General features: G+C 60.6%; 1 protein-coding gene across 1 annotated transcript in view; it reads left to right on the top strand.

The window, feature by feature from the left end:
- Positions 1 to 20,947, top strand: part of RERE (arginine-glutamic acid dipeptide repeats) — a 360,449-nt gene extending 339,502 nt beyond the window's left edge. Inside the window, 12 exon segments of the mRNA XM_054691464.1 lie at positions 8,957 to 9,119; positions 9,860 to 9,952; positions 10,356 to 10,555; positions 11,557 to 11,718; positions 12,044 to 12,157; positions 12,345 to 13,218; positions 13,221 to 13,662; positions 13,753 to 13,975; positions 14,329 to 15,049; positions 16,747 to 16,893; positions 17,274 to 17,454; positions 17,659 to 20,947. Coding sequence (XP_054547439.1) covers positions 8,957 to 9,119; positions 9,860 to 9,952; positions 10,356 to 10,555; positions 11,557 to 11,718; positions 12,044 to 12,157; positions 12,345 to 13,218; positions 13,221 to 13,662; positions 13,753 to 13,975; positions 14,329 to 15,049; positions 16,747 to 16,893; positions 17,274 to 17,454; positions 17,659 to 17,692 — 3,354 coding nt within the window. The 3' untranslated portion in view covers positions 17,693 to 20,947.
- Positions 20,948 to 22,162: the final 1,215 nt, after the last annotated feature.

The following is a 22,162-nucleotide window of genomic DNA, read 5'->3' as shown; positions in this document are numbered from 1 at the left end:
TTTTATAGGGTGACCCTGACGGATGTCATTTTGATACTGTGCAGGGATAATAAGATTGCGCATATAATGAAAGGCCGATAAATAGAAAAATGTTTACGAGACGGAGAATGGCGCTTCGGACGGCTTTATGGCTTTCCCCTTCTCTCTCCTGTGCTGGTAGAATCGTGGTTTCGTGGCAGGAACTAAAACACGTTAAGGAAGGTGGCGTGGAGACAGAACCAACGGCGGTGAAGTCCCACGTGCCCTGTGGCGGAGCTGGGGGGGTGGGGGTGGGTTCAGGAAACACCCAAGTAGCCGCCTGTGGGCGAGAGCGCTGGTTTCCGTGAGGGAGCGCTCGAGCTTCCCGGTGTTGGCCTTATTTAAAACGCTGACAGTCTTCCCTTCAACAAGCAGCTCTGTAAAACCAGAACGAGCCCTGTGCACCCCAGCGGACCCTTGTGTGAGGTTCCATGTTGGTGACGTGCGGCATTCCGGGCTTCTGCGTGAGGCCGGGCCAGCCCCGCGTGGCAGGGGCTTTGGGGTCAGGTGCGGCTTTAGACCCACCTGCAAGTGAGCGTTTCCAAATCTGGTATTTCTTAGACGTGCTGGTGGTTTGGGTTGAGTGGAAGAGGCTCTGCCTGTTGCTCCAGTGGTCGTTTGTTGGGTGATGCTGCTTGGGAGGCAGGGGTCAGAGGAGGTTCAGGACGTGCACCCTGGTGGCTGCCAAATCAGCCCCTGGCTTTGAAAAGCACAATTTGCAAGCACTTCCTTAAGTGCGTTGCAGCAAGGGCAGGGAGGTCTTTTAGGGAGGAACTTTGCTTGCTCCAAACTCTCTCAGGGAGGGAGTCTCTGCTGTTGGGTGGGTCGGAGCCTGTGAAGGCCGCACACTTGGCTCGTCTTGCTGACGCGGCTAGAGCAGGTGTGGGCCACAGGCTTTCCCCAGCCATGGGCGGCTGCATGGTTGGGGCCTGGCTGCTGCTCGACAAGGTGCTCGCAGCCGTGGGCTCCCGGGCCTGTGTCTATGGGTGCGGTCAGAGCGCGAGTCTCTGTGGGTACAAGCGTTTCTCCAGGCCTGTGCACGGCTCAGGGTGTGCACTTGTGCTACCAAGCGTGTTTCTGACCTCGGTCCCCCTCAAGTTGCCGCAGACAGGTGCAGTTCTGTGATGGGGGTCCCCTCTGAGGCAGGAGGGCTAGTGGCCCGTCCTCAGCATGCATGCCCAGGGCTCTTCTGTGCTCTTGAGCCGCCACTAGTCCGGGATTCAAGGTAGTGTCACAGCAAACATCGGAGATCAAAGATAACCCAAATTCCAGCCTCAGGCTTAAAAAAAAAAGTAGATGGTGATTTCCCCTCAGTTAATAGCACAGTTAGGGGCTTAAGACCCCCAGATACCCCTGAAGCTGTGTCCCCTGACCATGTGACTGGGCCTTCCAGTGCCTTGTTGTAAGTTGCTTGTTAGGGTTCCGGGGGGAAGATGGTGACGTCACAGGAGCGCCGTTGTCAGCTCTGTCAACTGCACAGTGCAGTGACCCCACCGGGGAGGGAGTGCCCGCACTGGGCTCCTCGCCTTCAGCTCCGCTGCTTCCAGACACTGGACCATGTGAAATGCGACAAGACTCAAAACATGTGCTCAATTTCGTGATAGTAAATTTCAAATTTAAGGGCTCTTATTTGGAGATTTGTCATTTCTGCTTTTTTTTTTTAGTGATAAAATACTGTTTCTTTTATGAAATAATTTAGTAGACAGTTATTTTTAATGACCTTACTTGGCAAAATAAAAAGCTGGCAATCTTCTATCCATTTAAGAGAAGTTTCATCCTTTTGTAGTTAATTTTAGCTTTTTTTAGTTTTTTCAGGAATTTCTCACTCCATCAAATTTTTACTGATGCTGCTTATCTTTGGGGTGTTGCCTTGGCTGGTGCCTGCGCAGCTGAGGCACATGCAGACGTGGGGTTGGTGGGTTCGGGTCCCGGGAAGAGCCCTGCCAGCGCGGACAGAGGCAACAAAGAGGCCCGAGAGTGAAAGCTGCGCTTTGCTGCCCTCTGGTGTCCGGGCAGAGGAGGGAAGGAAGGCGACAGCTGTGATTACAAGGGCCCGGAACCCCGGGGGCCCTGCGCTGAGGAGACAGCTGTGTCCCCGGTGAAGGGGAACACCAGGGAACCCCACACTGACCTTGGGGTTTGGCCGAGCCCAAGGCTGTGAGGGATGGAGGATGTAGTGGAAGCGTCTTCCGGGGACAGAGGAAAGGGCCTGGAAGACGCCACGAAGCAGCTGGGCTTTCGTTCTGTGGCCCGGGGGAGCCTGCGTGGTGGGGGTGAAGGGCAAGGTCAGGCCCAGCTTTGGGAAGACTGACCTGGTCGTCTTGTGGGCAGGGACAGGCTTAGAGACTCTCATGACAGTTTTGGGCAAAAACTCAAGTCTGTTTCACTTGTGTCACAATAGGCAGGTGTGGTGGTGATAATTATAACAAACCTTTTCTTTAACCTGCCCAGATGGGATTTTCTTTCTCATGGAGGGGGTGGGTCAGGAACGTCTGTCCTCTCTGAGCATGCAGTGTGGCCCCGCCGCGGGGCCAGTCACGCTGGGGGGGGGGCGCGTGTCTGTCCGGAGTGCAGCTGCCTGCCTCTGCCCTGGAGGGGAGCTGAAGGTGGGGGAGGGGGAGTCCTTCAAGGAGGTGGCTGCTCTCCCCCCACCCCCCCACCCCGTGGGGCTTCCTCTTGCCTGGCACATTCCGCCCGCTGCCCTCCAGCCTCTGCGCGGGGCCGGGGTCTGCCGTGTGCCTTCCAGCACATCTGCATGCCGCCCAGTGCACTCTGAGACGGCAGAGGTGGTGGTTAATGATTAGCCGCTGTTAGTGTCTGCTCCTTCAGGGATTAGGGGATTCGCTTGGTTAACAAAAGAAGATGCCCAGGAGAGCATGCTTTAATTACTAGAGTCGTTGCTGGAAGACAGCCAGTAGCCTGCAGGGAAAGAGCTCGAAGGTGCTGGCCCTGAACATGGCCGATGGCTCCACTCTGGCCCAGCGCCTCGCCTCAGCGTTCAGGGTGGCGGTCAGACCCAGCCCGGGAGTCCTCTGGGAGTGAAGGGAAAGGATGACTTGCTTGGAGCGTGTGCCAGGAAATCTGGCGTACCTGCTGCCCGCCCCTTGGATTAGTAGCTCCTGCCCAGAAACAGTGCGGCTGTCCTCCCTGGGGGAGGGAAGCCCCGGGCCACTCTTCTGCCCTCAGGGAATGAAGTCTGAGAAGGGGCTCTCCTCCCTGGCCCCTCCTCTCTGCCCCGGCCTTGCTCGTGGCCAGTCACCACTTGCTGGGACTCGACTCCACCCTCAAAAAAAAAAACCTACCTTCAGGAAAAGTTTAGATCTTTCTGTTCCATCCAGTGAGCGAGTGGATGGAGGAGCTGGAGAGTAACTGAAGGACTCTTCACACAAGTCTGAGCAAAGTCTTAATTCTAACTGTACGTCAGCTCGGGTACTTAGGGCGTTTACCTCTGCTGTCTCCACATATTCATGTTAGAGTGTTTATTTTGCATGGAAATGTAGCCGCTTAAAAAATTAAGGTCATTTACTCTAAAAGCTGGCTTTCTTGCTGTGAGGGGACACGCTTCTCTGCAGAGCGGTGCCCTGGCGTGCCCTGCCCGCAGTGGGCTGTGCCGTGGCACAGACGCCGCCAGTGGGTGTAGGTGCGAAGGGCCTGTGAGGGAGCTCCAGGAAGAGACTGTTTATATATAGTGCATCCGTGATCCCTGAGCAGCTTCCAGGCCTGCCTTCCCAGCCCTGTCTCCTCTGCTTGGTCTAGAAGGGTTGCCTTTTGAAAGCGTGGTGGTAAGCTGGACACTGGTTGCAGCTTTCACTTGCCGGTGGAGCATGCCTTGTGGGCGACCTCTGCTGGGTCCCCTCTGAGGCTGGTACCTGGGCTTCTGCTACCGTGAGGGCTTCGGGGTAGATTCCTTCTCCTTTCCCCTCCCTCCCCTTGCCATTCCTGGCATACTTGGAGGCAGGACACCAGTTTTCCAGAACCTTCCTTAACAAAACTAAGACAGATGGTTGCCATGCCATCAGAGAGCCATCGTGGGAGGGGCTGCGCCCTGCCCTGTTCTGAGCTGAACCACAGTCACACCTTCAGCTGGGAGGGGTGTGGAGGGTTGTTCCTGAAAGACAGGACTCCCTTAGTTTGTGAAGAGACCCTGCTAGGAGACGGCAGGCTACAGGCACCCTGACCTGCCGCTGGGGTGCAGACCTCATCCCCCACCTTCTCCCCTTCCCCTGGGTGTCTGGATGACTGTGAGTGGGTGATGGGAATCTGTTACAGCCGCAGAAGCTTGGAGTGCATCTCGGGTGTGCCTGGAAGCTTCTGCTGTAGGCAGAACGGTTTCCTACCTTTCTCTGCTTCAGCCTCCACTTGAGGAGTTAGTGCTGTGCCAGCGCCAGAGAGAGAAGCTGGGGAGTGGGGCTTGCTCAGCGGGAGCCCTTCTTTTGGAATCCCTCCCCACCTGTACTTTCAGTCCCCGGGAGCCCCTTGCAGGGAGCACAGTAGCTCATCTATAGAGAACACTGTTGGTAGCAGATCTTACTAAAAAGAAAAGAATATTTTTCCATTGGGCAGTGAAGAGAGAGGTTACAGGTTCTCCTCCCTTTGCATCGTGGTGCCTGAGGGGAATTCAGTGGCGGTGGTTTAGCTACCAGATGCTTGGAGGCAAAGTGACCTGGTCAGGATGCCTCCTGAAGCGGGGCTGCCAACTCCCACCTCCAACACCCCCCTCCCAACGCACACACGCACCACACCTGGAGCTGGATGAGGCCGAGGCCTAAGCAACAGAACTCCCCTGAAAGGCATTGACAGCGGAAAAGCTGCCTGTGAGGGGGGCGCTGGCAGGACTGGGCTGCCCAGGTCTGTTGGTTCAGCCCAGGTTGCCCGGCAGTGAGGGCCCTGGAGGGCCAGTCTTGGCATTCATGCTGCGTGGACTTGATGGACTGGAAGCCTGATGAGGGGAGGCACCCAAGTAAAGAGGAGCTGAGGCGGAGGGGCCCTTCCCCTACCACCCCAAGTGGCTGAGCCTAGTGGGGGCTCAGGGTGAACGCGCTGCACTGTGCTGCCCTCTGTTGCCAGGGCTGCCCGTCTCCTTGCCCTCCTTACCCCCTGTGCGCCCCCCCCCCCCAGTAGAGCTGCCCCCGCTGCTCTCCTCTCCTTCCCTTCTCTTCCTTGGACCCCACCCCCGCCCTTGCTTTTCTTTGAAAAATGAGAGGCAGCTACTGCTGCTTGCCAGCCTTGCTTGGGGGGCGGGGGGGGTTGCCCCTGGAGGGGGGGTACCTGAGTCTAGGAGCAGCTCTGGGCCCAAGGCTTTTTGCATAAGGTGTGTCTGGGAAATGCAGCACTTCCTCCCGTCAGACCCCCCCCCCCCAAAAAAAAAAAAAAACCACACAGAAAAGGCAGAGGAGCTGGAGAGAGCGGCTAAATATAGAGCAGTGGATTCGAGCACTTCTTGGCAGGAGCCTCAGCGAGCGGAGATGACTTCGCCCCTTTCTTCTCCTTTTTTTTTTGCCCAGGCCCTAAACCAGGTCCTTGTACTGTGGCACTTACAGCAACTGACATGTGAGGTGTGTTGACTGTGAGGCTTTGTTGTGAGACGAGGTGAGAGCACTGGGAACAAAATGATCATTACAGGCCATTCATGTCGACAACATTTATACCTCTGTGTTTGCTTGCAAGCAAAAGCAGGAGCTAATTTGCAAGGCTGCCTTTGTGGGGCTGCCTTTTGATCAATGATTGCCTGTGTTAATGTTTCAGTAAGCTATTGATTTCTGCAGCAGCTTTTGTTCCCTGAATTTATGTGCAGCCGGTCTCTGCAGCACACACTATGCATGTTTGATTAAAGTTCAATTGACTTCATGCCCAGCAAGGCCTCGAGCTGCTTCAGTCCCTGTTTGCAGAACCACGGCTATCCCGGCATGTTCTTTTGTTTGTGCTCAAGACCTAGCCACCCATGCAGGCCCTGGATGCTGTTGTAATCCCAGCCACTCTATTCCAGCCCGGAGCAGCCGCCAGCCCTGCCAGCAGCCCTGCACGACTTGACTGTGGCGAAAGGCAGCTCGTAAAACCTGGCCTGGATTTTCTTTTTAATTAACTTGATTGCTGTATAATTGGTGCATGCCATATGTGTCAGAGTGTGCCCATTTGAAGGGCACAGTTATGTACCACCATAGAAGTAGCACCACAAAGTCCTCTCCCCTCAGAGCCCCCCACCCGATTTGCTGCTTGTGTCTGGCTGCTGCTTTCAGTCCCATGGTTTTGAAATTAGCCGGTGATGCTGCTCCGTCTGTGTTTCTGTGTTTCTTTTTACTGCTGAGTAGTGTCCCGGAGAAGGGGTGGGTGGCGGGGCCTTGGAGTGGTTTCCAGTTTCTGCCTATTAAGAGGAAACTTCTGTGAACATTTCTGTAAACTTCTTTGTGTGAGCCCGTTTTTATTTCTTTTGGGTAAATACCTAGGAGTGGAATTCATTGCTGGATCAGATGGTAAATGTTTGTAAAACTGGCAGTTTTTATTATGCTAAACAACGTGACTTGGCTGTTTTATACCCTCACCAGCCATACCTGTGAGATCTACCCCCTCTCTGGCTTTCAGTTTTTATCTCCTTTCATTTTCTCACCAGCTGATTTCAGACCTGTGCAGGTGGCCAGAACTCTGGCGTGGCTGCGTGATACCCTCCAACCCTCACCCCCACCCCCGACCCCCTGCTCTGGTCCTTATTTTTGCTTCAAAGCCGTTCCTTAAGTGCTGACATTTATCTCAGTAGTAGGTTTCTTGGGAAACTGTCCTGGTGTCTGCCTGTCCTGCAGAGCTGTGCCGAGTGCGTGAGCCTGGACTCCTGTGCCAGCTCATACAACCCCTTGAGGCCTTTCCACACATGCATGTTTGGGAAACAGGGAGCCTCCTGTGACCGCCAGGCGTGTCGTGCGGGTCTGTGGAAGGTGGGCCCAGTCCCCAGGCCCTGAGGGTGGCTGGGCTTTGTGTCTTCTCACCCGACTTTCTCCCCATTTTGGTTTCCATAGTTTGCATTTCCTTTCACCCCAGGCCCCTGAAGAGTCCAACCAGAGGAGGAGGTGGGAGCAGCCGCCTTGGGGTCAGGGGATTTTCTGCGGCAACCTGACATGTACTTGAATACTTGAAGACGCCCTGCCCTGCCTTGGCCCCGTTCTGCATTTTCCCATAGGAAACCAGAGCCAGGCCAGGATTGCGTCTGCGCAGGACTCTTACTGCCCTCATGGAGTGATGAGTTTGTTCCCTCCACCTGGCCAACCCCACAGGACCAGTGTGGCAAAGTGCTTTCCAGTCAGGGCGGTGGCAAGTGAAGAGGCAGGACCCGGGAGGTTCTGGGGCCGTGACCTTAGGGGCCTGGGAGAATGCTCCAGGCGCCCCCAGGGACAGTTGCAGCCTGTGTGTCACGGGGTACGGCAGCCCAGTCAGACCGCAGAGCAGTTCCAGAGGTCCCCCTTCCTGGCCACTCACCGCTCCTGGGCTGAAGGCCCTGGGGGCGTGTGGCTGCCTCCTGGTCTCCCTGGCCTGGTTCCTGCGTCCTCTGGTAGATACTGCGGGTCCCTGATGTCGTCAGGTGGCACGTGGGAGGAACGGGTCACGCCCGCACTGAGAGAGCCCCCGAGGCTCCAGCCTGTGGAGGCCAAGCCCAGCGCGTCCTGCGTCATGGCCCTCCCTCAGGTCGCTGTGGCTGTGGTTTTGTGGCCTGGAAAAGGCGCCAGCTAGGGTCAGGCCTGGGCCCTGAGTGCTCCGCGCACGTGTGCTGCCTGCCTGGCGGAAGCTGTTTGCCCACTCACCTCTCTCGCTCCTGCCAGCTTGCTGATCGATGCTCAAGGGCGGTCACTGTGGAGGTGTGTTAATGGGCCTCCCCTGAGGGTAAGCTGTCAGGCGCTGTTGGGGGCACTTGTCCCCAGCACCCACCTTCCTGGCTGAATCCAGGTCACTGGAGAAGGAAATCTTTGCTTCTCTCTCTTGCTCCCTATTCACTAGGCAAAGCCTTGTGAGCCTTTGGGGAGGCAGGTGGGCATCTGACCAAGCAGCTCCCGTCATGGGCTGGGGTTCTCCCAGGTGCCTTCCCCGGTGCGGCCCTCTGCCACACGACCGCATGTCTGGGCCCTCGCTGCTCCAAGCAGTCTTTAAATCCCAGGTCAAGGTGCTTTATCTTGGTGTTTTCAGACTTCAGTGTTTGCATCTGCCGGGCCGGGCCGGCTGCGGCTCGCCCGCTGTACCCCGCGAGGCGGGGACTGTTGCACTGGGGTTTGTGTCCTTGCTGCAGGCTTGACGAGATGTCTCAGTCTCTGTCCTCTGGCCATGAAAAGAGGAGCCCCTTTGCCTTAAGGTTGGGCCTGTGACATGTGGCACTCCTCTCTACTTCAGCAGCCCCGTGTCTGTCCCTCTGAGCTTTTGCTTGTCCAGCCCTCGGGCTTCGTGCCAGCTGTCCCGTCTGCACGCTGAGATTGGGTGGTGGCTGCACGGCAGTGCCCCCGGGTCAGATTTCCTATTTCCCCTGACCTGCCGGTCCTGCTTCCCCACTGCCTCCCTTGTTCTGCTTGGCTGTTTCTGGGGCTTTTTTTTTTTTTTTCCCCCCGAGTCACACTGGTGGGATTTCCCTGGACTGCTGTGAAGACACCCTCGTGCAGGGGGCCGCATGTAGCCGGGTTGGGCTGCCCTGCCGTGGGTTGGCACCCAGCACGTCCTGGCTAGATGAGCGATGCCCTCGATGCGAGGCTTCCCTGGGTTGAGGGGGCACAGGGTCCGTTGGTCAGCCAGGGCCAGGTGGACAGGTGTGTCCTGCTGGGGAGCCCAATTCTCCTTCATCTCCTGGGGCTGCTGTTCTCTGCCTTCTCCCCAGGGCAGCAGCACATGCCTGGTCTCTGCTCCCCCCGGGAACATGCGCAAGCCTCTCCCCTCTGGACTCGGGCCTCAGCCAGCCCTTCTTTCCTTGCAGGGGGAGCTAATCACCTTCTATTACTACTGGAAGAAAACCCCGGAAGCAGCCAGCTCGCGGGCCCATCGCAGGCACCGCAGGCAAGCCGTGTTCCGGAGGATTAAGACCCGAACTGCGTCCACACCTGTCAACACGCCCTCCAGACCCCCCTCCAGTGAATTCTGTAAGTGGGGGCCTTTCACCTGCAGCCGCATGCTCTTGTGACCCGGGCTCCTGTGTAGTCTTAGCCAGACTTGGGCGGGCTTGGGGACAGTTTTACACGTTAGTGCTACGTTAAGTTTTTCTGCTAAATTTAACATCATCTTAGTTGTTTGTAAATACAAGTCGCGGCCACGGCCTGAGTGTCTCGGGCGCCCGCTTCGTGGCTGGCGTGCTCTTGGACTGAGAAGATCACGTGGTGTGTTCTTCCTGCTCCTGCTTTCCCAAGACCTGCCTCTCGGGCTCAGGGTGCTGTGCGGTCTGACAGCTCTGTCTGGCTCTGGCTCTGTCTTGGCCCAGACACTCGACCTGGGGCCCCTTATGGCGTATCTGCAGACACCCTCTCCCCACAGCTCCTTGGGGGTGTGGACATGCCGGGAGGCATCACAGCTGCTCTTCCATGTTCACATTCACCTGTCGTGTGCATCATTGTTGGCCATCACAGGCACGATTCAGGTGCAACATCAGCCCCTGCAAATCTAGCAGGGCAGGCCCTTGCACTGCCCTTTACACATGATCCCGTCATCCTGGTAACCCTAAAGGGCTCAGAGGGGTCCTTTGTGAACACTGCCCCCCTCTTCCTTCCTCCCCCCTCCCCCCGCCTGACTGGTGGCTCAGAGCCAGGTGCAGGCCTGAAAAGGGGGTCCCTCTGGGCCCAGCATAATGGTATCTCCCCCACCCCCATTGTGTCCCTGCTGTGCCCAGTGGACCTCAGTTCAGCCAGCGAGGATGACTTTGACAGTGAGGACAGCGAGCAGGAACTGAAGGGGTACGCCTGCCGCCACTGCTTCACCACCAGTAAGTGGCCCCTGAGCACAGGGGTGGGTAGCCAGGGGCTTGGTGGGCATGGGGGTGGGGCCAGAGAGATTCCCTGGAACTGACCAGGTTCGACCACTTTAGGGGCCTAAGTGGGATTGGGGACCTGCTGGCCACTAAGGAGTGATGCCCCCGTGCTTCAGGGCTGCACAAGGAAGCCAGAAACCTGTACTTGCTGCTCTCCCCGTCAGCGGGGATGCGGCATTGGTAGGGCAGACCTGCTCCGGATCAGGACAGGGCCTGTGGACTCTGGGAGCCCGCAGCCCCACGCGCACCATGCTGGCAGGCGGTTCCGGCACGGCGCCACTGAGCCCACGGAGGGGCTTTTCCACCCGTTGGGCCCCGAGGACATGGGTTTGTAAGGTCGGCCTCCCCTCCCTCCCAGCCTCCAAAGACTGGCACCACGGGGGCCGGGAGAACATCCTGCTCTGCACAGACTGCCGCATCCACTTCAAGAAGTACGGCGAGCTGCCCCCCATCGAGAAGCCTGTGGACCCCCCGCCATTTATGTTCAAGCCTGTCAAAGAGGAGGATGACGGGCTCAGCGGGAAACATAGCATGAGGACGCGGCGGAGTCGGGGCTCGGTGAGTCCCTGTGGGGGGGGGTGGGGGGCGCACTGGGAGGCCACCGGGGTTCCTCTTCGTCCTCGTCCTGGGGTTTGCCTGAAGGCGTCCACTCGGCCCGAGGGGCCAGGAAGAGCCTTCCCTTCCCGCCCGGCTCGGCGCAGGCGCGCCCTGCCCCTCAGACCGTCCCCTGGTCCCAGCTCTGCTTGTTGGACACTCGCAGGCTTTTTCCCCCTTAAAATGTTTAATGGGCTTTACAAACTTCAGGGTCACTTTTCCACTCACCACTGCGTAGCCCTCTCCCCAGAGGACTGACTCCCAGGGGGGCAGGGGGCTGACCCTTTGGAACCAGCATTTTCCAGGTTGGGGCTGAGGATACTGCCGGGGCTTGGCCTCCAGCTCGGCCTCCTGGTGACCCAGTTAGGCAGGTGGGTGTGGGGCAGGCACCTTCCTCTGACGCTGGCGTCCTGTAAGGCTCTGGCATCCCGGTCAGCAGGCTAGTGCCCACTGGAGGGTGGCAGATGTGCCCGCATATGAGTGAACCACTGTCTCCTGAGCCCCACGCCCTGCAGAACATGGGAGGAGCTTGGTCCTGGAGGCGGCTGGCGTCCTTTGACACGCTTCTCCGGCTCCCTTGCCTTCCTGTCAGATGAAATCAGCTCACGTTGTTGCTTTGGGGGGTAGGGTTGGGAGAGTGGGCAGTTCCATTAGGAAAGGTGGGTGCTTTACAGCCGCCTCGGCCTGGAGAGCTGGGTGGTGGGCGCCCTCTGCCTGCTGCTGCTCACCTGCTCCATTCATGTGCCACACACGTGCCACTGGAGCTGTCCGTGAGATGAGTGCTCTGCTCGCTCTTCCGTGTGAACCCCCCTTCCTCCTCTCTCCCCGGGGGCCCCCGTCAGGCGAGGGACCGCCGGTTGCTTGCCTGGGCTGGGGTTTGCCAAGAGGCTGATGGTCGGCTCTTGAGGCTTCCGTGTGTGCTAAACTTGGGGTGCAGTCTCACCAGCCCCTGGTTTGGGTCGCAGATGTCTACACTGCGTAGTGGTCGAAAGAAGCAGCCAGCCAGCCCTGATGGTCGTGCCTCGCCCATCACCGAAGACATCCGCTCCAGCGGCCGGAACTCCCCCAGCGCCGCCAGCACCTCCAGCAATGACAGCAAAGCTGAGACAGTGAAGAAGTCCGCCAAGGTGAGGTGCTGGGGGTCTGGGGGATGGACTTGGTGTTGCTCCCTGGGACAGGGTGCTGCAGGTCCTTCGTGGGCCTGCCCAGCCCAGGGCTGCAAACCAGGACCTGGGGATGCAGCGCAGCTCCCAGCATTGGCCCTCAGGGTCCTCAAGGCCTGAGGCCAGGGTCGGCCAAAGTCATAGCATCCCCATCGCACCTACTGGCCCTCGCTGCCACTCACTTCCGGAGGTAGAGTCTCACATGCAGCCTCACAGCCCAGGAAACGGTCGTGTCCCTGCAACCGCGGGCCTTCCCCCGCGTGATGCTCCTGGGGCTTCCCCACTGCAGAAGGTGAAAGAGGAGGCCTCGTCCCCTCTGAAGAGCACCAAGCGCCAGCGAGAGAAGGTGGCCTCTGACACCGAGGAGGCCGACAGGACCAGCTCCAAGAAGACGAAAACCCAGGTGACTAGAGCCTGCGCCTAATGGCCCTTGAGGAGCCCCCACACCAGATCCCCTCTGGAGGGTGGCAGGGACCTTTCCCCAGGAGGTGGGCTGGCTGTCCTCACACCCGGTGGCGTTGCCCGCCACTGGCAGCGGAGCTGCGTGCCCCTGCTCCCCTGAGCTTCCTTCCCTCCTTGTCTGGCCCTAGGAGATCAGCCGGCCCAACTCACCATCTGAAGGCGAGGGAGAGAGTTCCGACAGCCGCAGCGTCAATGATGAGGGCAGCAGTGACCCCAAAGACATCGACCAGGACAATCGCAGCACCTCCCCCAGCATCCCCAGCCCCCAGGACAACGAGAGTGATTCGGACTCCTCAGCCCAGCAGCAGATGCTACAGGCCCAGCCCCCGGCTTTGCAGGCTCCCAATGGGGCTACCCCAGCTCCTCCCACAGCTCCCCCAGCTGCCACCCAGCTTCCCACACCAGGACCCACGCCCTCTGCCTCTGTGGTCCCTCCACAGGGCTCCCCTTCAGCCTCCCAGCCCCCCAACCAGCCGCAGGCTCCAGCTCCCCACACCCATATCCAGCAGGCACCTGCCCTGCACCCACAGCGCCTGCCCTCCCCACATCCCCCGCTGCAGCCTCTGACAGGGCCAGCTGGCCAGCCCTCCGCCCCGTCTCACTCCCAGCCCCCGCTGCACAGTCAAGGCCCGCCCGGTCCTCACAGCCTGCAGGCTGGGCCCCTGATGCAGCACCCAGGCCCGCCACAGCCCTTTGGCCTCCCTCCCCAGGCCTCTCAGGCTGCAGCTCACCCTCATAGTTCCCTGCCGCCCCCGGCCTCTCAGTCGGCGCTGCAGTCTCAGCAGCCCCCACGGGAGCAGCCCCTGCCGCCTGCACCCTTGGCCATGCCACACATCAAGCCCCCGCCTACCACACCCATCCCCCAGCTGCCAGCGCCCCAGGCCCACAAGCACCCCCCTCACCTATCGGGGCCCTCACCCTTCTCTATGAACGCCAACCTCCCGCCTCCACCAGCACTGAAGCCCTTGAGCTCTCTGTCCACACACCACCCCCCGTCAGCCCACCCCCACCCTTGCAGCTCATGCCTCAGAGCCAGCCTCTGCCCTCCTCCCCCGCCCAGCCCCCTGTGCTGACCCAGAGCCAGAGCCTGCCCCCTGCTGCTGCCTCCCACCCCCCCACAGGTCTCCATCAGGTGCCCCCCCAACCCTCATTTGCTCAGCACCCCTTTGTCCCCGGGGGCCCTCCTCCCATCACACCCCCGACCTGCCCCTCCACCTCCACCCCACCCGCGGGCCCCGGCTCCTCAGCTCAGCCACCCTGCTCTGCTGCTGTTTCTTCTGGAGGCAGCGTGCCTGGGGGGGCAGCCTGCCCGCTGCCCCCCGTCCAGATCAAGGAAGAGGCGCTGGATGATGCTGAGGAACCCGAGAGTCCCCCTCCCCCGCCTCGGAGCCCATCCCCCGAGCCCACTGTGGTGGACACTCCCAGCCATGCCAGCCAGTCGGCCAGGTACTGCCCCCAGACTGGGCCAGGGCCAGGGCCAGCCCCGCGGCTGCGGGTGGCTGGACCTCGAGCCCCTGAGAGATGGGCCTTTTTCAGGTTCTACAAGCACCTGGACCGGGGCTACAACTCGTGCGCTCGGACAGACCTGTACTTCATGCCTCTGGCGGGGTCCAAGCTGGCCAAGAAGAGGGAGGAGGCCATTGAGAAGGCCAAGCGGGAGGCCGAGCAGAAAGCCCGGGAGGAGCGCGAGCGCGAGAAGGAGAAGGAGAAGGAGCGCGAGCGGGAGCGGGAGCGGGAGCGCGAGGCGGAGCGGGCGGCCGTGAGTCCCGCGGGGGTCTGGGCCGCGCTGCCTCCGGTACTGTCAGGGTGTGAGCGCCTGGCAGCCCTGGGCCCTCCTCCCTGCTCTGCCCTGCGCCCTGGCAGGTCCAGAGCGACAGTGGCCACCCCGTCCCGGGGACCCCAGAGGCACGGAGGGGGCAGGCACGCGAGCCCAGCGGGGGCCGGGGAAGCTGGGCACAGGCGAGGCTGCCACGGTGGGGCTAGACTGGGCTGGGGCCAGAACCCAGGACCCTCGAGGGACCGAGCCAGCGGCCGGTGCGGGTGGCAGCAGGACGGGGCTCGGAGTCCTGAGCAGCCTGGCGCTGACCCCTCCCACCCCCTTTCCTTCGGCAGAAAGCATCTAGCTCATCCCACGAAGGCCGTCTCAGCGACCCCCAGCTTGGCGGCCCCGGCCACATGCGGCCGTCCTTCGAGCCCCCGCCGACCACCATCGCAGCCGTGCCCCCCTACATCGGGCCCGACACGCCGGCCCTTCGGACTCTGAGCGAGTACGCGCGGCCGCACGTCATGTCGCCCACCAACCGCAACCACCCCTTCTACATGCCCCTCAACCCCACCGACCCCCTGCTGGCCTACCACATGCCCGGCCTCTACAGCGTGGACCCCGCCGTCCGCGAGCGCGAGTTGCGGGAGCGCGAGATCCGTGAGCGGGAGATCCGCGAGCGGGAGCTGCGGGAGAGGATGAAGCCTGGCTTCGAGGTGAAGCCCCCGGAGCTGGACCCTCTGCACCCCGCCACCAACCCCATGGAGCATTTCGCCAGGCACAGTGCCCTCACCATCCCCCCCACTGCGGGCCCCCACCCGTTCGCTTCTTTCCACCCGGGCCTGAACCCCTTGGAGAGAGAGAGACTGGCCCTGGCGGGCCCCCAGCTGCGGCCAGAAATGAGCTACCCCGATAGACTCGCCGCCGAGCGGATCCACGCGGAGCGCATGGCCTCGCTGACCAGCGACCCCCTGGCCCGCCTGCAGATGTTCAACGTGACCCCACACCACCACCAGCACTCCCACATCCACTCGCACCTCCACCTGCACCAGCAGGACCCTCTCCACCAAGGTGGGTGCCCCGGGGGGCCCATGGGCCCAGCTCTCGTGTGAGGGCGGCATTGGCTTGGCCCGCGTGGAAGAGTCAGGACCCCCAGCGTCCCGGTGGTGTCCCTGGGGGGGGCCCTGGTGACCTGCGTTCTCAGCCCTGCCTGCAGGCCCGGGAGAAGGGAGGCCCCCTGTGCTCACTGGGCGTGTCGAGGGCAGCAGGTGGGGCTGTGGCCAGTTGGAGGCAGCTGGGACAGCCAGGGTCGCTGGGTAAGAACTTAAGAGTCCTGTGCCCCCCTTGGGGGGCTGGGCTTGGGCATCTGCTGACTTTGAGTGTTTCAAGATGGTCCCCCTGGCCCTGTCCTGTCCGGTCTGGGGACCGGCTCCTGCAGATGTGCTGATGGTGGTTGGGGTTAAGGCTGCCCGAGGCAGGGATGCTGTGCCGTGCCGGTGCTGTGGCTCCACCCACTTGCCTTGCTGACCCCCTGGGGCAGCCCTCCTGAATGGGGGCAGACGGCAGTGAGCAGTGCCCGAGAGGGAGGCAGCCCATGCTTCCTGGCCTAGTGCACTGCCCTGAGACCGGCTTCCGGGCAGGCTGGAAACCAAGGACCCATTGCACTCACCCCATGCAACTTGGTTGCTACTTGCTGTAGGCCATGCAGACCCAGCAAACGTGCCTCCACACCCTGTGAGGACGGGCCTCACGCATCACTCCTTCCTTCCTTCCTTCTGCACGTTAGCTGAGCACCTGCCATGTCCAGCAGTCTCTGGGGCTGGTGACACCCCGTGCCTACTTCCGTTCCGTCTGGGGGTGGCAGTCTGTGTGTCTCACGTCGTGAAGAGGGATAAGTGCCTCTAGGAAAACTAAACAGCCTAAGGTAGCCTTAAATAAGGCTTTGGAAGGCCTCCCCGGTGGCCTAGGGGTTGCATCTCAGCGCTGTCTCTGCGATGGCCTGAGTTCGATCCCCGGCCAGGGAGCTACCCACATGGCGAGCAGATCTCTCCTGTCTCGCCCGTTGCGCCCCTCCGCAGTGGATTTCAGTGGATGCACGTGTTCTGCTGACCACTCAGTCTCTGGTGAATCCTCCTCCCCCCCCCCAACCCCCTGCACACACGCACCACTGGCCTACCCCCCAGTTCTTGTATGCCGGGAAAGAAAGAAAGAAAGGCTTTGGGAAAGCCTCGCTGGGTTGCTTGAGCAGACTTAGAGGAGGGAAGCAGAGGAAAGGGCATCTCCGCTGCAAAGGACCTGAGGCCAGAGCATAGCTGGGCTGAGGGCCGCAGAGGGCCGGGGACAGGCTGGAGGCAGAGCCTGGAGGTTTCGGCTCCTGTCAGGGCACTCTGCTGACCGCCGTATGTTCTGGGGGACGGCCAGAGGCAGCCCTGTGGAGGGGTGCTAGTTGAACGGCCGCGGGCAGAGGGCTCAGAATCCACCCGGGCAGGCAGACTCTGCTGACCTGGGTCCCCAATAAACTGGGGTGGGGAGACTGCCTGTTGGGGATGCTTGGGAACGGGAGGAACCCACGCAGGGCCAGCATCCTGGCTGGTTGTCTTCCGCAGCCTCCGCGGGGTTGGGCACTGTGGGTGGTGGTGGCCACTTGGGTCAGGAGCGTGGGTGCCCTGGTGGCCGGGAAGTCGGTCACTTCAGCCAAGGGGGACGGACGGGCGTCGCAAGCCAGAGCCCGCGCCGTCTGCATCCAGACTCTTGTGCCCTTCGTGTAGGTTCAGCAGGCCCGGTTCACCCGCTGGTTGACCCTCTGACCGCTGGCCCTCACCTGGCTCGCTTTCCCTACCCTCCCGGCACCCTCCCCAACCCTCTGCTTGGACAGCCGCCCCACGAGCACGAGATGCTTCGCCACCCGGTTTTCGGTAAGAACCCGCCTGGGGAGGAGGGGCCGGCGGAAGAGGAGGTTGGTCGGGCGGAGGTCGTCGTCCCTTCATGCGTTCGCGGACATGCCCGCGTGCTGGGCATCTGCCGGGCCCCCCTGCCCCCAGAGCTGGGCGCGAGGAGTGCGTGTGTCCAGCGAGCGGTTACGGGCGGGGAGGAGAGGTGGCGGCACCCGGTTCCGTTGCGGGCTCTCTGTGACCCGGAACCGCTGGGCCCTGCCCGAAGCCCCAGGGGGAGGGGCCCCAAGCCATCCCCCATCTGTGGAGCAGGGGCGCCCACCCCCAGGTGGGGGGCTCTCCTTTCCCTGCCAGCCATGGCCCGCTCTCGGCTTCTCCACAGCAGAGACTGTTTGTGTTGGCAGGCACCCCCTACCCCCGAGACCTGCCGGGCGCCATCCCGCCCCCCATGTCTGCGGCCCATCAGCTGCAGGCCATGCACGCCCAGTCAGCGGAGCTGCAGAGACTGGCCATGGAGCAGCAGTGGCTGCATGGACACCCCCACATGCACGGGGGCCACCTGCCCAGTCAGGAAGACTATTACAGGTGAGGGCGCCCGCCTGCCCCCCGACCAGCTTCTCGATGTCCCGTGTGACTGTGCCCTTGGCGCGCCTCCCCTCTGGCTCTAGGGGTCCCATTCTGATTGGGGGCTCCATTATGGGGTCCCTCGTGGCATCTCATCCCCGCAGCTGTGCCCGCTCCCACCCCCAGGCCTGATGCTGAATATGCTTTTTTTTTTTTCCTTTCCAGTCGACTGAAGAAAGAAGGTGACAAGCAGTTATAAGTTATTTATTTGTTAACGCTGGCTGTGGAAACCCCAATTCTAGGGGGGTGAAACAGGACTTTTTACATACAATAGGAGCTGCAAAAGCAAAAAGAATATCTTCTAAAGATTTCTTTATATATTTAAAAAGCCCACAACTAAAATTGTATCGGCATTCTAGTGTTCGTTTGTAGAGAGGATTCCTTGAGGCTGGTTTGGGTCTCCCTGCATGACCGTCCCCCAGAAACTTAGTGAGTCCTGGACTGGACTGAACACTTGGAAAACTTCCCTGCCATCTTGGGGTTTGGCTTTTGTTTTCTTTCCTCCCTTGATTTCTCAGTAGGTGCTAGAATCCAGGTCACACTCTCCACTGTGCGTGCAGACACACTCGGGTACGTGTGTTCCAGAACCCTCGAGGTTTGCAGCTCGGCGGCATATGAGTTTGGAATCCAAGAGCTATAATTTTTAAAAAATCTTTTATTTTAATACATTGTAGGAGATCTTCATGATTTGAGGAAGTTCTGCGCATGGCTTTTTACGTCTGTAAATAAGTAATTTTAGAACAGCCTTTTTTTTTTTTCCTTTCCACAAACTACTAGTCTGATCTATTTTTTCCAGCCATGTCACTAATTGTGAATTCCTACCAGCTATTGACAGAATACAGAGTTGATTTTTTAATAAAAAGTTATATATAATTATCCCTTTAATTAAAGGGAGCAGATGGGCGTTACTAGTTGCAATGGGCAGAAGCTTGGGGCTGGGTTTGGTGGCAGCAGCGAGCACCCAGGGGTTTGCAGGGACGATGTTACAGACTGTTTCTTTGTGTCCGCTTTGGTTTCCCTTCTGTCTGTTCCCAGCTGTGCTTTGCCGCGGGTGCGGACTCCTTAGAAAACTCTTTCGTTTTGCACCAGGAGTGCAGGAGCTCAATGTCCTCCTGTCTGGGTAGAAAGCACATGTTTCTGTGTGTCTGATTGTAGATTTCCTTAGCGATTTCTATGCACACACATCTGATTGTTCTGGGTAAACTGCCTTTTTTATTATTCTGACAATTTCATGAACGTTCTAGAAAATTCAAGAAAATGGTTCCCTACGAATAACTCAACACATACGCTTGCCAAAGGAATCTGTTAGAAGCCTGTCTTTCGTGTGTGTCCTCACGTGGCTCTTCCTGTGGTGAGACCAGGCCATCCTCGGCGCAGACGGAGGCTGTGTTTGAGTGAGGGGGGCTCAGGGCCCACCCTGCCGTGGGTGTGTCTGCCCAGGAGCAGGACTGGCTGGGGACCCTTGTCAAACAGTGGCCATCGGGGTCCCCCTCTCCACCCTGGAAGGAGGAGCCAGGAGTGGCAGCTGCCCCGCAGAGGTGGCGGGAGGCGCCGGCTTCCAGCGGGGCGGGGTCGGGAGGACGGCCCTGCTCCGAGCCACCGCCTCCCCCAGGGGCTGACCAGCGCGCTTTGTCAGGCGAGGGGCGGGTGTCCCGGGGACGGCTGCACCGTGAGCAGAAGCTTCTGGCAGCCTGGGACTGTCCTCTCCCAGACACCTGGGGGCTCTCCCTGCCGTCGCATGCGGTGGTCACGTCAGGAATTGTCAGACCCCGGCAGGGGACCTGCGGTTCGGCGTGTGCGCGAGAGCTGTGGCCCGGGGGGCGAGGCTGGCGCTTCGACCCAGACGCCAGCAGGTGTCGGCGCAGCTTCAGGTTCCGGTCCACCCGTATCGGGCCGTTCCCGGCTTCTGTTCGAGCCGCGGCTGGTTTCAGTTGGGACAGATAGAGGATGGTTTGTCTGTTGAACATGTTTGTAGTTTTTTTTCTTTTGTTATCTCATTCCATTTCTGCCTTAACTTCAGCTCCTTAGAGAGGAGGCAAGTTTGAACAAACCTTTGGTTTTTAAACTTGAGGCCACATGGGCAGGAGGCCTGTTTCTGGGGTGCCAGTGTGCCGGCGGGGCGCTCTCCTGCGCGCCTGTGGTCTTCATCAGGCTGCTTCTCGCCCGACTCTGGACCTTGGCCGCTCCTCCCGCCCCCCAACTTCCTCCCCCGAGGTTGCTTTTGGCTCCACACGATGCCTCCCACCCGGTCACGCCCTTCTTTATCTCCTCTCTGTCATCCGCGACCCCAGAGAAGAGAGGGAAGGCCTCGAGGGAAGGCCTGGACGTGTGCGCGCAGGGCCGTCTGAGGTATGCGCTGTCTGCCCCCCGCCCCCGCGCGAAGCACTGAGATTCTTCCACTTAGAGACCCACCACCCGAAACCCTCGCTGGTCACGTCGCTCTGCTTCGGGGGCGCCAGGCTCTTGCCGTGTCTTTGAAGCCGGACCCCTTGGTTCCCCGTGGGTTTCCTCCCTCGTCTGCAGCTTGGGTTTGCTTCCTGTGTTTGTCGTATCTTGTTCCATGTCGTCGAGGTGGAGCTTCAGTTCACTGCGCCGCAGCAGAGCGAGTGTACATTCTGATTTGCTACGTTTCTATATATCTTGAGCTAAATGTATATATGAGTAGTTGCCATGAGATGACACAGTGTGAACAGAGTAGACACCCAGAAATCGTGACTTCTGTGTTCTCTCCATTTGAGTATTTTGTAATTTTTTTGAAATATTTGTGAACATAAATAAAACCAAGCTACACTACAGCACCTGCGCGCTGGCCGCGGGCTGTGTCTCCTTCTTGGGGGGGGGGGGCGTTGGCGTGGCTCCCCGGCCCGGCAGGTCCCCCACTGTGGGGCAGGGCAGAGGGGAGCCTGGTGTTCTTCCCTGCTGTGCTGCCCCCCCCTGCTTAACCAACCTCCCAAAGCAACTTCCAGAAAGACCCCTGACTGCGCTGTGTGGGGGATGCAGCTTTTCTGGCGGAAGAACTTGCTCCGGGGGATGCACCACCCCACTGATGGGCAATAGTGGGGCCCTGAATTGGGCCCCCTGATGCCTAAGAGCACCTGCCCAGATCCCGTTTTCCCCACATACCCCTGCCTGTGGCACGCCCCCCTCCCTGGTGTGGGCATGGAGAGCGGCTTAAGAGCGGTCCTGGGCACCCCAGTATTGGGACACCACGCCTGCCCTGTCCCCTCTGCCGTCCTTGATGGTTCCCTAGCCCCGGCCGGGGTTTGGGGGGTGGGGGGGCCCTCTTGGTGGTCACGAGGACGGCGGTCACCAGGCTGGACTCAGGCTGTGGTTTCCAGCACTGGCGGGCATCTTCCCGACGCTTCACCGTGGTCCCTGGAAATGCCCGTGCTCGCCTGTTTGGGAAATGCCCGCGCCTCCAGATGCCCGGGGAGAGGGGCGCGAGCTGCCCGTGCGCCAGAGGCACGAGGGCTCGGCCCGGGCTGGCTCGCGTGGCCTGCACGCCCTTGGTCCCAGGGACACTTCCGTGTCCTCAGACAGCGGGCGTCGGGGTGGGCGGTTGGGACGACGTGAGGGTCTGCGGGCGAGAGCCGCGGGAGGCGGCGGGGACTCGGCCGGGCAGCCGGGGTGCGGGGCCCTCTGCGCTGGCCTTGTGCCTCGTCTGGGCCGTGCTGTGGGGAGCTGCGCTCGTCCGCTGGCGCAGGGCTAGAGATGAACATTCCGAGGAGGGTAAAGAACAGGCGGGGGCACGGTGGCTGCACCTGTGTGGCAGAGAAGGGCGCAGCGGGCCCTGAAGGGTGTGGGTAGCTGTGGCCCTTGTGCCCACCCTGCCTCCCCATTCTGAGACGGCCTGCCTGCCGCGTGACAGCCACTGGCTTCTGTCCCGCCACTGCCCCGGCGGCGCGAGGCCCGTCCTCCACCCACTGGGCGCTCGGCCGCCGTGATGGTCAGCGTCCCTGCTAAGTTCAGGTGAACAGGGACCTCACCTGGGCAGCCCCTAGGTCAGCCAGGGCCCCTGTCCTCAGGGTGAAGGTGCGCGTGGCCTCCCTCGAAGGCCCTCAGGTACCAGGAGAGCTGAGTTGTAAACAAGCAGGTAGAAGGGCCCCTGCTGTGGCCCCTCAGCGGTCCGCCCTCCCTCAGGGTCCCCTTAATCTTGCCCCCCCCAGACCTGGCTGTGCCTGCTGGGGAGTCTCACCGCCCCTCTGGCTCCAGCCCTGGGTCACACCGTTCTCAGGTTTGGGGTGTGCTGAGGGTCAGTGTCCAGTGAACTTGGGGCGTGAGCACCCACAGCGGTGAATTCAGTGAACAACAGGCCTCATGCCTTGACCTCTCCGCAGATGGCTGCAGGAGCCTGCGCGAGGCCCTCGCCCCTCGAGCCTCCGGGTGCTCCGCCACCTTCAGCTTTGGAATTTGGCTGCTACCCCAATCCCGGCCACCAGGTGGCAGTAAAGCCCAGGGGCCGCCGCAGAGAGCCCCGGACACCCCAGGGTGACCCAGGGAGGAGCTTGGGTCCAAGAATCCTGCTCCCTGGAGGTAGGTGGCTTGGGCACCATCCGGGATGCAGGAGTGGGGTGGGCGTCCTGGCCCAAAGGCAACTGGACCGTCTGACTGGAGGAGCAGCACAGGAGGTGGCGGCCGGGGCCCCGGGGCTGCAGGTGAGCGAGGCAGG

This window comes from Talpa occidentalis, unplaced genomic scaffold (assembly GCF_014898055.3).
Source record: "Talpa occidentalis isolate TD23 unplaced genomic scaffold, MPIMG_talOcc4v2.1 talOcc4.9, whole genome shotgun sequence".
NCBI classification, from domain to species: Eukaryota; Metazoa; Chordata; class Mammalia; order Eulipotyphla; family Talpidae; genus Talpa; species Talpa occidentalis.
Note: the sequence above shows the minus strand (reverse complement) of the source record. Positions and strands in the feature narration are given on the sequence as shown.